Consider the following 12,412-nt stretch of genomic DNA (forward strand, 5'->3'; position numbering starts at 1 on the left):
CCAGTGATTATTACTCACACTATCAACTCCTCATCTCAGTTGGAGCTTCCATCCCTACAGCTGTTAAGACCAAACACCCTGGGGTTATCTCTGGTTTTTCTGTTTCACTTCTCACTGTCCAAAATAGAAAATCTAGTTGCCCCTTTTTAGAACATGCATCCAGACTTCAACCTCATCTACTAAACCACAACTCTGGCCCATTAACTCTCAGCTAGACTATGTCAGTAGCCTCTACCGGGATTTGCCTCACTCCTCTCACTCCCACAGTCTGTTTTCCACTCTACATACAGTCAGAGATAGCTTTTGAAGACCTTGATAATATCACCTCCCTCCTCTGATTGAAACCACTCAATAACTCCAGAATAGATGCTCAATTTCTCAGGTATTCATCCTATATTTCATGTTCATACCAGATAAGGATACCTGTGCTTTCTCAACACCCCCACCTTAATTTTATTATTTTTTTTCCCACCTTAATTTTAATACTAAGTATTTGCACATGGTGGTACCAGCTCCTGGGTTAACTTTCCACACTACTTTACGATGGTTGCCAGAAATGGAAATATAACCATATAACCTCTAATATGGACTTAAGACTCTGGGCATGGGGTTTCTCAAGGGTGCCCAGAGCCAAGGATTAGGAAGATGGCACCTAAGAGTTCCTGGATTCCACAAACCAGAAAACATGTGAGTGAGGGTTAGAGCCAGAAAGGAACTAGGACCCTCTACATACCCGTTTTGTTTCTATAAGTACTTCTGCAGCCTTGGGACTCTGTGGAAAGAGACAGACCTTAGAAAAATGTAACAGCGGGGACAGAAAGGTTGAGGCTCATGTCACCCCATATGCATCCTTGCCTAGCCCAAGCCAGGTGACCTCAATTTGGTCGTCTGACCTCGGTGCACTTTGTCGACCCTTACCAGCAGTGTGACCTTGAACAAGATTCAACCTCCTAGTGCCTCAGCGTTCTCATCACTCCCCTCAAATCTGTTTTTCCTTTGAATAGCCTTGGGAAACATTTTAAAAGCAAATGTAAATCCTGTTCCCCTTTTTGTTCAAAACTCTCCACACCTTCTTGCTGCTGCTGCTAAGTCGCTTCAGTCGTGTCTGACTCTGTGCGACCCCACAGAAGGCAGCCCACCAGGCTCCTCTGTCCCTGGGATTCTCCAGGCAAGAATACTGGAGTGGGTTGCCATTTCCTTCTCCAATGCATGCAAGCATGCATGCTAAGTCGCTTTAGTAGTGTCCGACTCTGTGTGACCCCATGGACAACAGCCCACCAGGCTCCTCTGTCCATGGGATTCTCTAGGCAAGAATACTGGAGTGGGTTGCCATGTCCTTCTCCCCACACCTTCTTAGGTCCCGACAATAAAGATACAAAGACTGCCAGCCTGACAGTCCGGGCATGACTCCGCTTCTCATTGTCTGGGTCCTGCAGACATCAGATGCACCCAGGTTTCCTGAATCCTCCCGCCACAGTCCGACCTCCAAGCCTCTGCAGCTGCGGGTCCCTCCGCCCATCACCCTGTCCCACGCGCCATCACACAGTCCATCACACACAGGGACCACCCACGACCGCCTCACCGTCCTGGAGCCCGGGACCTGGGCTGCGGGCACATGAGCAGGAGCCTCGCACTCGGGGCTTTCGTGTCCGGTGGGGTGAGGGCAGTGCGCGCCCGAAGGACGACGTTTACCTGAGGCTGGTCCCTCAGCGCCGCCGCCTCCAGCGACTCTGGGCGTGGCGGGCCCAGGAACGGCGGGGAGACTCGGGCGAGGCGGTCCCCAGGCGGCGTCTCCGAAGCTCAGACCCGTCTCTGTGCAGCGACGACAGTCCCTCCCATCGAACGTTCTCGGTCCCATCGCCCAGTCCTAACAGGCCTCCGGACCTGAACGGACCTAGAGCAGTTAAAACGGCCGCCTTAGGGAGGAGGCCGGAAGTCCCGCCCCAACGAGGTGTGCTTTGAACGGAAATTGCCTGTTTCCTGGTAATTCATTCGTTATCCATGCTGCCCTTTACTCTGAACATCCCGGGTAATGTAGTTCGAACACACGAGCAAGTCAATGGCAAAGGCTCTCCCTACGAGACTTTGAGGAGAAAGAGTAAAGGCTAAGCTCCCCAGTGAGCGTCGCTGGGAAACGATGACTCCAGTTCTAAGGACAGAGACGCGGCTTTTCTTCTTCATAAAGGAGCCACACTAGAATCTGTGGGATCAGTCTGCAGTGGATCACCGAAGTGTTTGTGTTACTAAACGGAACTTGTCCACTGGCTCCACAAAGCCGATCTAGCGCCACCTGGTGGCGATGAAAGAAAGTACAAAATTTATTGCAGGGCACCCAGCAAGGGAGTGGGGGACAAGACTCAAATCCACTCCCGCGGGGTCTTTGAGTTAGGGGTGCTTTTTAAAATATTTATGTATTTGACTGTGTCTGATCTTAGTTGCAGCATGTTGGCTCTTCAGTTGCAATGCGTGGGCTTGTCCGGAAGCACATGAGATCTTAGATCCTCTACCAGGGTGGAACCCGTGGCTCCTGCACGGTCAAGTCCCAGTCTCTTTTTACTGATTCTCACGAAGAACAAGTTAAATGCTCTCATTTGCCTGCAAATCCCAGTCAGGAACTGAGCCTGAAGGAGCTCCAATAAGTCACCTGAAGATTCTCAGGTGAAAAACCCATTCTGACACCCTAGTGTCCTGTAGCACTGGCCACCCGAAGCGTGGCTTCATGGATCAGCTTGGACTGTGAGCGTCAGGAGGAGCGCAGGGTGGCTGGGCTCAGTGTGTCACCACTGCCACACCCTCCTAATGGGAACGGGAGACTCGGCTTTTCCTCCTCTGAAGACCAGGGGACAGGATCTCTCCTTATGCCTGTTTACAGGGGGTCAGGGAGGGTAGAAGGTGGGTGACTGTCATTTCTCTGTGAGTCAAGGCAATGGGATCCAGGGTGTGAACCCAACAACTAGGCTGCAAACCCAGGCTGCCTGACCCAGGCTTGGAGAGACTGACCCCTGCCGTCCTATTTCCCTCCACACTGGGCTTTTGAGATGTACTGTCCATCCTGATGGCACTTAATCCATCTAACGGTCCTGCTCCAACCCACCATCACCCATATGGAACAGGAAAATGGGCAAACACTACAAAGCAAGGGTTTATTATTCAGTCTGGACTTTAGAAATTGACGAACGACATATTAGGGCGGATTAATCTTTATTTTCCCCTGCTTGGGCCGTGTGGCATGTGGCTTGTGAGATCTTAGTTCCCCAACTAGGGACTGAACCTGGGCCTCAGACAGTGAAAGAGCAAAGTCCTAACTGCTAGACCGTTAGGAAATTCCCAGGGTATATTAATCTTAAAAATGTATGGTACATGTGTCCCATTATGCATAACAAAACCTGAAAAAGCTCAGGACACAGTCTTCCACCACTGAAAGCAAATCTTAACAATCACATTATTCAACCAGTGAAGATGGATGACTCTTCAATGTACATCTTTGTCCTACTTGTTAAAAAAAAAAAAAGAAAAAACGAAACGAAAATAGCCAAAGTTCATAAAGTAGGCAGAAGACAAAAGTGGGTATTTTATAAGATAGAGCAAATGAAAAAAGAGACCAAACATCTGAAAAAAAAAAAAAATGCTAATCATGAATTCTTAGAGGAAAAAAAAAAAAAAAAAAACCAGCAAGACAGCATGATAAACTTACTAAAAGGGCTAAAATTACTAACGACTGACCAAATAAAGTATTCACTAGGATGTGGAGAAACCGGAACCCTCATACAGTGCTGGAAAGAATGTAAAAAAACACAATTACTAGGTCACAAATTGTTAGCTTCTTCAAAAGCTAAATAGTCACAGGCCTCATGATTCAGACACAGCAATATTCTTCGACCAAAAAATAAAAGAAATAAATATCCTTATAAAAACTGTATACAAATGTTTGCACCAACTTATTTTCTACAGTCAAAATCTGGAAATATCCAAAATGCACATAAACAAGTGAATGTTTCTGTTCATTTCAGTCACTCAGTCGTGTCTGACTCTTTGTGACCCCATGGACTGCAGCATGCCAAGCTTCCCTGTCCATCACCAACTCCCAGAACTTGCTCAAACTCATGTGCATTGAGTCGGTGATGCCATCCAACCATCTCATCCCCTATTGTCCCCTTTTCCTCCTGCCTTCAATCTTTCCCAGCATCAGAGTCTTTTCCAGTCAGTCAGTTCTTCGCATCAGGTGACTGAAGAATTGGAGTTTCAGTATCAGTCCTTCCAATTACTATTCAGGACTGATTTCCTTTAGGATTGACTGGTTTGATGTCCTTGCAGTTCAAGGGACTCTCAAGAGTCTTCTCCAACACCACAGTTCAAAAGCATCAATTCTTCAGCACTCAGCTTTCTTTATGGTCCGACTCTCACATCAGTACATGACTACTGGAAAAACCATAGCTTTGACTAAACGGACCTTTGTTGGCAAAGTAATGTCTCTGCTTTTGAATATGCTGCCTAGGTTTGTCATGAACAAGTGAATGGTTAAATAGCAGTATATCTAAAGAGGATTGAACCAAGAAAAAGGAGGGGGATGAACCATTCATATAACATCTATATTACAAATATAACATCACATAAAATAATTATAGGAAAAAAGCAACACTTAAGGATTCCATCATATAAATTCTAGAAAATGTAAAGGTATCTATTATAAAGGAAAGCAAATAGTAGTTGTGGCGTACAGGCTCAGTTGCCTCGAGGTGTGTGAAATCTCGCTAGACCAGGGACTGAATCTGTGTCCCCTGAATTGGCAGGTGGGTTCTTACCCCCTGTACCACCAGGAAAGTCTCAATATTTCATTTTAAATATGTACACCTTACTACATGTAAATTATACCTATATAAAGCTTAAAAAAAAAAAAAACACTGAGATGTACATCCTCCTTTCTTTGAAAACAGATTTGGCAACCCTATACTGAAGGAAAGGTACATGGCTCAAAATAGCCTGGAGTTAAAACTCACCTCCGGGTCCTCCCCACTATTCTATGCAAAACAAAGAACTCTCTCACTCAAAGAAAAAAATGGACATTAAGGTTGATTAGGCCCAGCCGGTCCCAGCCTCTGGCTGATCTGCAGAATTCCTTGACCCAGCTGTTTAAGAGATAACTACTCTGAACAATCTTGGAGAAGAACAGGCCCCCTTAAGATAGATTTCCACATATATACCTATATATAGTTACTCTTTTCTTGGGTTAGTGCAGCAGCTCACTAATCTGATTGCTGCCCCTTCTCGCCTCATTAAATGTGGTCTGTTCCTGTAAAGTGCTGGTCTGGTTCTTTTTCATTGGGAGGTTGAGGTTCCTTCTCTTTTTCCACCTCTTCGGAGCATGGAAGCCTGCCAAGCTCACTTTCCCGCCCGGGCTTTCAAGATCTCCTTGAGAGGACACCCTGTGCCTTCATGAGCGGTACAAGTCTTGTCTAAGGGGTTTATTGGTTTTCCACATACCCCAAGGAATATTGGCCTCTCTCTCTCTTCCTCTTTTCTCTATACTTTCTTTTCCGCGAGACTGACCAACTCCAGGACAGAGGCCTTTTGCCATTCAACCTCCCTCCATCCACCATAAATCCTTGCCTGACCCAGCAGCCCAGGGAAGCTCGGACAGTACTCTAGGGCGCCATAGACTATCGTCCTTTCCGGGTTCCCGGGGAACCCTCCGGCCAAAAGGCCCTCTGGGGAAGGTACCTGGGGGACGCCCCTCCCTCCTTCTCCCTGCTGGGTCAAAAGATTAGGTGACGACCTTTTCTCTTAATCAGAGAGTTAGCCATTTGCTATGGGGTCAAGCCAATCCGTCCTGCGGAACTCTCCCTTGGCCTGAGTAAAACGAAACCTCAAACCTCTACTCTTGACCAATCTCAAGGTTGATAAACGCGAGTCACTTTGCACTCAAATTTGGCCTTAACACAAACTGGATAACCAAAACCACAGGCCTGAGTTTGGGACTTTTGATTTCAATATTTTATCAGATCTCACAAACTTCCTCAAACGGAATGGCAAATGGTTGGAGGTCCCCTATATTCAAGCCTTCTGGGACCTTAAAAGCCATCCTTCTCTCTGCAATGACTGTTCTACCTATCAAATCCCCCTCTGCTCTCTCTCCCACTCCACTAAAAAAGAATCCAAATCTAAAGCCCCTAAAAGGCCCACTAAACCCTCAGCCCCCGATTTTGACCCAGCAGATGAGCCTCCTTCCTACCACCTGGAGATGAGGCTTCCGGACACAAGACCCCACCCTCTAGCCCTTCCTCCTCCAAAACAGGAAGCGATGACTCCAAAACCCCAAAAGAGATTTCTCCCCTCCCCCCACCCCACCCCGGCCGCCAATCAGCCAGGATCCAAAGCAAACAGGTTTCCTCTCAGAGAGGTAGTGGGACCAGAGGGCCCTACACGGGTTCATGCGCCTTTCTCAATTTCTGATATAAGCCAAGTTGAAGAAAAATTGGGATCCTTTTCAGAAAATCCTACTAGATATAGGAAGGAATTCCCCGGCCTTAGCCAAGCATATCATTTAACCTGGAAGGATCTTATTACATCCTACATGCCACTTTGACTCCGATGAAAAGGAACGGATCTGGCAGGCAGACTGGGCTCATGCTGATCAGCTCCATAACCAAGATAGGACTTAACCCGGTGGCTGATGATGCAGTCCCTTTAACTGAGCCACGGTAGACATATCAAGCGGGCGATGCCGACATCCTGTACCTGCCTCACATGATCACCTGTTTACTAGAAAGTGAAGTGAAGTCACTCAGTTGTGTCTGACTCTGTGACCCCGTGGACTGTAGCCCACCAGGCTCCTCCATCCATGGGATTCTCCAGGCAAGAATACTGGAGTGGGTTGCCATTTCCTTCTCCAGGGGATCTTCCTGACCCAGGGATTGAACCCAGGTCTCCTGCACTGTTAATGCTAAAAAGCTCTCACATTCATGTTAACTGCCATAAGATTAGGGAAGTGACTCAAGAAAAAGATGAAAATCTTGCCCTTTTTCTTTCACAGCTTACTGAGGTGAGGCAGTCCAAAAATACACTAATCTAGATATTTCCACCCTCGCTGGACTTCTGTACCTACACGTCCAGTTCATAAGCCAGTCAGCCCCCAATATTCACCGAAAACTATGCCAGTTAGAGAAGGGCCCCGAAACCCCTCAGTGAAATCTCCTAGAAACAGCCTTTTAAGTTTTCAACAATGGGGAGGAAGAAGCGAGAAAAGAAAAAGAAAAGGAAAGAAGGTCAAATATGCTTTATTCGCTGCAGCTAGCCAAGAAAAAAATTCAACCCCTTTGGCCCATCAACCTCAGCCCACAAGTATGGGACCTAACCCTCCAGGCCCCTGCTTCAGATGCAACCAAACGGGACACTGTGCTAAGTCCTGCCCCAATCCCGGCCACCCACCAAACCCTGCCTCAGCTGCAAACAATGGGGCCACTGGAAAATGGATTGTCCTCAGGCAATACCCACCACATCTCGGGGTCCACCCCAGGCCCAACAACAATGGGCTGGGAACCAGACTCAGGGTGGCCCTGGCATCCCAGACCATGGTTCCTCGGATGAGGTGAGAGATGATCCAATTGTGCCTGAGTTATTCCAGTGAAAAGCCCAAGCTCCAGACCCCAAGTCGCCCCGTACAGACGGACTTGGAGCTTCGGTTAATTGGCACGGTGGCCGGACACAAAGTCTTGTTCCTAACAGACACTGGAGCGGCCTCTTCACTTTTAACCTCCTTTAAGGGCCCTCTCCAACCTTCAGAAGTGGCCGTCAAAGGGGTCTCAGGCATCCCTTTTTATCCCCAAATAACCTTCCTCTCCTTTGTTCCTTTGGCAAAACAACACTAACACATTCTTTTATAGTAGTTCCTCAATGCCCAACGGCATTGATGGGACGTGATCTTCTGGCTAAGCTGCAAACTTCTATAAACCTCCCATTCTTAGATCCCATATCAGTTCTTTGAATCCAAGTGGCACCCGAACTCGTGGCTAGCCTTCACTCCCAAAACCTGCCCCCCGACCTTTCCCCAACAGATCCTCAGATCTGGGACACTGAAGCCCCATCGGTAGCCCGACACCATTCCCCGGTACAGGTTTTTCTTAAAAATCCCTCTCAGGTGATAACCCAAACTCAGTATACCCTGCCCACAGAATCCCGACAAGGACTTAAACCAATAATCTCCCAACTGCTCAAAGCCGGCCTTTTGCAACGTATCTGTTCTCCTCGTAATACTCCTAAACTGGCAGTCAAAGAGGGACCCCACTCCTGGTGTCTAGTTCAAGATCTTTGCAAGATTACTGAGGCCATAATACCATACACTCCGCGGTCACTAATCCCTACGCCCTTCTCTCACATATCCCCCTGACACAGCCTACTTCACGGTACTGGGCCTCAGAGATGCTTTCCTGACTATACCCCTACACCACGCCTCACAGCCCCTATTTGCCTTCACCTGGACGGACCCAGACACATATCAATCTCAACAGTTAACTCGGACTGTTTTACCACAAGGGTTTAGCGATAGCCCTCATTTTTTCGGTCAAGCCCTCCAAAGAGACCTACAAACTTTAGACTTAGGCTCTACGCCCTTACTCCAACATGTAGATGATTTATTGTTATGTAGTTCCTCTCTCCGTGACTGTGTAGTCCACACTGAGACAGTATTAAATGCCCCAGGCAACTGGGGCTAGAGAGTCTCACTCTCCAAAGCACAAATTGCTTCCACCAGCATCAATTGCATGGGATTGCTTCTCACTCCCACGTCCAAATCCCAGCTTAGAGATTTCATGTTTTGACACAGACCTCCAGGCCCCAAACCAAGAGGGAACTTCTTTCTCTATTAGGTCTATTAAATTTCTTCCAAATATGGGTCCCAAATTTTGCCCTCCATGCAAAACCTCTCTACCAAGCTACTCAAGGAAACTTAGATGAACACTTACTGGCCCCCACCTCCCTCCACACCCCCATACAAACTCTTATCAAACATTTATTACAGGCCCCTTTTCTTTACTTCCCTGATTACACCAAGCCTTTTTTCCTTTTTGTACATTCTCGACAAGGACATGCCTCAGGGATTCTGTGCCAAAAAAGCGGGGGCATATGGGGCCTTCTAGCTCACTTATCTAAACAACTCGATCCCGTCACACTTGGATGGCCACCCTGTCTCCAGGCCTTAGCTGCAACCACCCTCTTGTTAACCACCCTAACCCAAAATGCTCCTCTAAATGTATGCTCACCTCATTCCTTCAAAGATTTGCTCTCTCATCAGGCTTTCCTTTCTCTGCCCCTTGCTCGACTACAGATCCTCCACGTACACTTCCTCGACCCATCCCTTTCTTTTATGCCTTGTAAACCTCAATCCTGCTAGTTTACTCCCTACACCAGATCCAGAAGCAGGACACCTATCTCATGATTGTGTTCAGACCTTAGATATGACACTTAATCCCTTTGAACATATAACTGATCAGCCCCTTACTGACCCCAAAGTCCCATCCTGGTTCACAGACGGCAGTGCCCAGACGTAAGCCCCGTTTGGGGCTGGATACGCTGTAGTCCAGGGACGGCCTGGCAAAGGTATTCCCCCTTGCCTCATCAAGTCAGCCACACTCCCAGCTCACACATCCTCACAACAGGCTGAACTGATAGCTCTTACACAAGCCTTGACCCTAGCCAAAGACCAAAAGCCAAACATTTACACTGATTCCAAATATGTCTATAACATATTACATTCTAACGTCATAATCTGGAGGGACAGGGGATTCCTCACTCAGAAGGGCACACCTATTCTCAATGCTTCTTTTATTTCTGAACTCCTCCGTGTGGCTCAGCTCCCAAAACAAGCTGCTGTAATACATTGCTGGGGACATCAGCGACATGGTCATATCTCCTTTTATAACCATATAGCAGATCACAAAGCACAGCGGCAGGCCGCCTCTGTTAGTCCTGTCTTTACTATAGCCCAAACTGACGAGCCTAACATCCACACATTACTTTCATATTTACATTCCCTTTTCCACCCCTCTGCAAAAGTACTTAATACTTAAGGCTTTCCTTCAGAACTTTATTGAGCTAAGGACAATGCAACTTATTTAAATAATCTGACCCAAATTTGTACCATCTGTCAGTGGACAAATCCTAACATTCACCTCCCTCCTTTCCCCACCCACCAAATTTGCTAACATCTTCCTGCACAAGACTGGCAGGTAGATTTCACCCACATGCCACCCATAAAAAGGGTTAAACTTCTCCTAGTCTTCGTAGATACATTTTCTGAATGGATCGAAGCTTTCCCGACTACTAACAAATGAGTCCCTACTGTGGCTTGCCTTATTCTTCCTGAAATCCTTCCCAGGTTTGGAATGCCTTCCTCCCTCCAGTCTGACAACGGGCCCCATTTCACATCCCAAATCACCCAAAATATTGCATGAGCCCTTCAAGTTCCTTAGAGGTTTCACATTCCTTATTATCCCTGGTCTTCCGGTAAGGTTGAGAGAGCTAACTGAGCCCTAAAAGAAACTGACCAAATTAACAATTGAATTTCATCAAGACTGGACTAAACTCCTCCCTTTAGCCCTCTTAAAGGTCTGGGCCTTACTTAAAAACACAAAGCCTTAAGCATCAGTCCATTGGAGGCCATGTATGGGAGGCCCATAGTGCCTGTGGGTCTTCCCCACTCCCAGGACAGTCCCAGGCTGCCATCCCACCTTCCTTTTCCTTTACTTGCCCAGATACGAGATGCCCTTTGGCAACATAAGGATGACTTACTCCCTTGACCACACCCTGATCGTCCATACCCATACCTTCATTTGGAGACAAAGTTTATATGACAACTCAGTCCCACTCAGATCTAACCCCAAAATGGCAAGGTCCCTACACGATAATTCTGCTGACCCCTACCACTGCAAAATTAAAAGAAATCACCCCTTGGGTACACATCACTCAGTTAAAAAAAGGTTATGCAGCCCAATGATGAAAATGCTTGCCAGACTAATACTTATCAAGTTTCTCATACAGGCCCTACAACTCTAAAGTTCTCACGCCTTCCACCGGCCCCAACTGGCGATGGATGAGCCTGTTGGTTTCACAGCTGCAATTATTCCTGGAACAACTTCTGGCAGATACTGGGTCTTGAGTCCTCAAGGATCCACGTTCGAACATGTTGAAGATTACATCTTCACCCTGTGGCTGCAGGGGACCCTTTACAACTTCCACCCCTTTGAAATCCAATTCTTTTCCATAGTAATCTATCTTATACTCACTTCCCCAAATGTTGTTCAACATCATCTTCTTATCCTCCCTTCTTCCTCTGACCCACGAGCTCCTTCAAAATCCTAACCTCAACTATCTATTCCAGACCCTTAATTTAACCCATACCCTTCTCAAGGCTTCTAACCCACAACTGACTGCTGGATACGTCTATCTGTAACTCCCCTGGGAGATTTAGCCCTCTCCACATCCATCCTTGACTGGACCACAGGTAACATGTCCCTACACCACTCATACCATGGGGAGCCTTTAGTCATCTCATATCTTAAATATCTTCACACTAGTGACCAAATCCGAAATTCAGACATACTCTTAGAATCTTTACTCACCAAACTCCCCTCCTTCAATGGAAAACCTCCAATAGGAGGCCCTATCGCCCAGAGAGTAACACTGTTACAACCAGCTCCTTTTTGCACATCCAGAAATTACTGAAACAGTTCATACGACCAACCTGTGGGCACAGTCCCTAACTGCATGTGCAACCATATCTCCACCTTACTCTTTGCCACTGGGAAGGCTATATTTGTTTCTGGTCCTACAGGACACTCTTTAACCTTTACAGGGCGGTTTCTCTCTGCATACTCCTCCTCCTCTCCTGTTGTTGGGGCCACCTTAGTGGGGTCTCTGAGTGTCCTTGAACGAACGATCAAACCCCCCTCAAGTCCTCTTTGCCTCGACTTCAGCTGCTGTACTACGACATCTGGCCTGTTTTTCCTGTGTGGGACATCTACATGCCTCTGTCTACCTACTAACTGCACCAGGACCTGCACCCTGGTATACTCCAGTCCAAACATTTTAATAGCCCCCAATGACCAACCCTTGCCTCTTCCTCTCATCCACAAGTGAATAAAACACGCCATTCATTTCATTCCCCTCTCAGTAGGACTGGAAATAGTGGCTGGAATTGGAACAGGAACCGCCGGCTTAACCACCTCCATCCAAAACTACCAGACACTATCTCAAGACCTGTCAGACAGCCTCCAGGAAATAGCTCAAGGCCTAATAACTATCCAAAATCAACTCAATTCCTTGGCGGCCATTAGATCTACTCACTGCAGACAAGGGAGGGCTGTGCCTTTTTCTAGAAGAATCCTGCTGTTTCTAGGCCAACCAGTTGGGTATTGTCCAA

At 47.2% G+C, this 12,412-nt stretch overlaps 1 protein-coding gene across 3 annotated transcripts in view; it reads right to left on the reverse strand.

Annotated features, from left to right (window-relative positions):
- ZNF154 (zinc finger protein 154) overlaps positions 1–12,412 on the reverse strand; it is a 66,648-nt gene that overhangs the window by 7,927 nt on the left and 46,309 nt on the right. For 2 of the 3 annotated variants that reach the window (XM_024979445.2, XM_059877281.1), the window contains 2 exons: positions 1,693–1,894; positions 734–772 (listed from right to left, as the gene is read on the reverse strand). The exons of the other annotated variant lie outside the window; for it this stretch is intronic. In XM_024979445.2, the coding sequence (XP_024835213.1) occupies positions 1,707–1,894 (188 nt within the window). In that variant the 3' untranslated portion in view covers positions 734–772; positions 1,693–1,706. The remainder of the gene's footprint in view (positions 1–733; positions 773–1,692; positions 1,895–12,412) is intronic. 3 annotated transcript variants of the gene reach the window in all.

This window comes from Bos taurus, chromosome 18 (genome assembly GCF_002263795.3).
Source record: "Bos taurus isolate L1 Dominette 01449 registration number 42190680 breed Hereford chromosome 18, ARS-UCD2.0, whole genome shotgun sequence".
In the NCBI taxonomy this organism is placed as follows: domain Eukaryota; kingdom Metazoa; phylum Chordata; class Mammalia; order Artiodactyla; family Bovidae; genus Bos; species Bos taurus.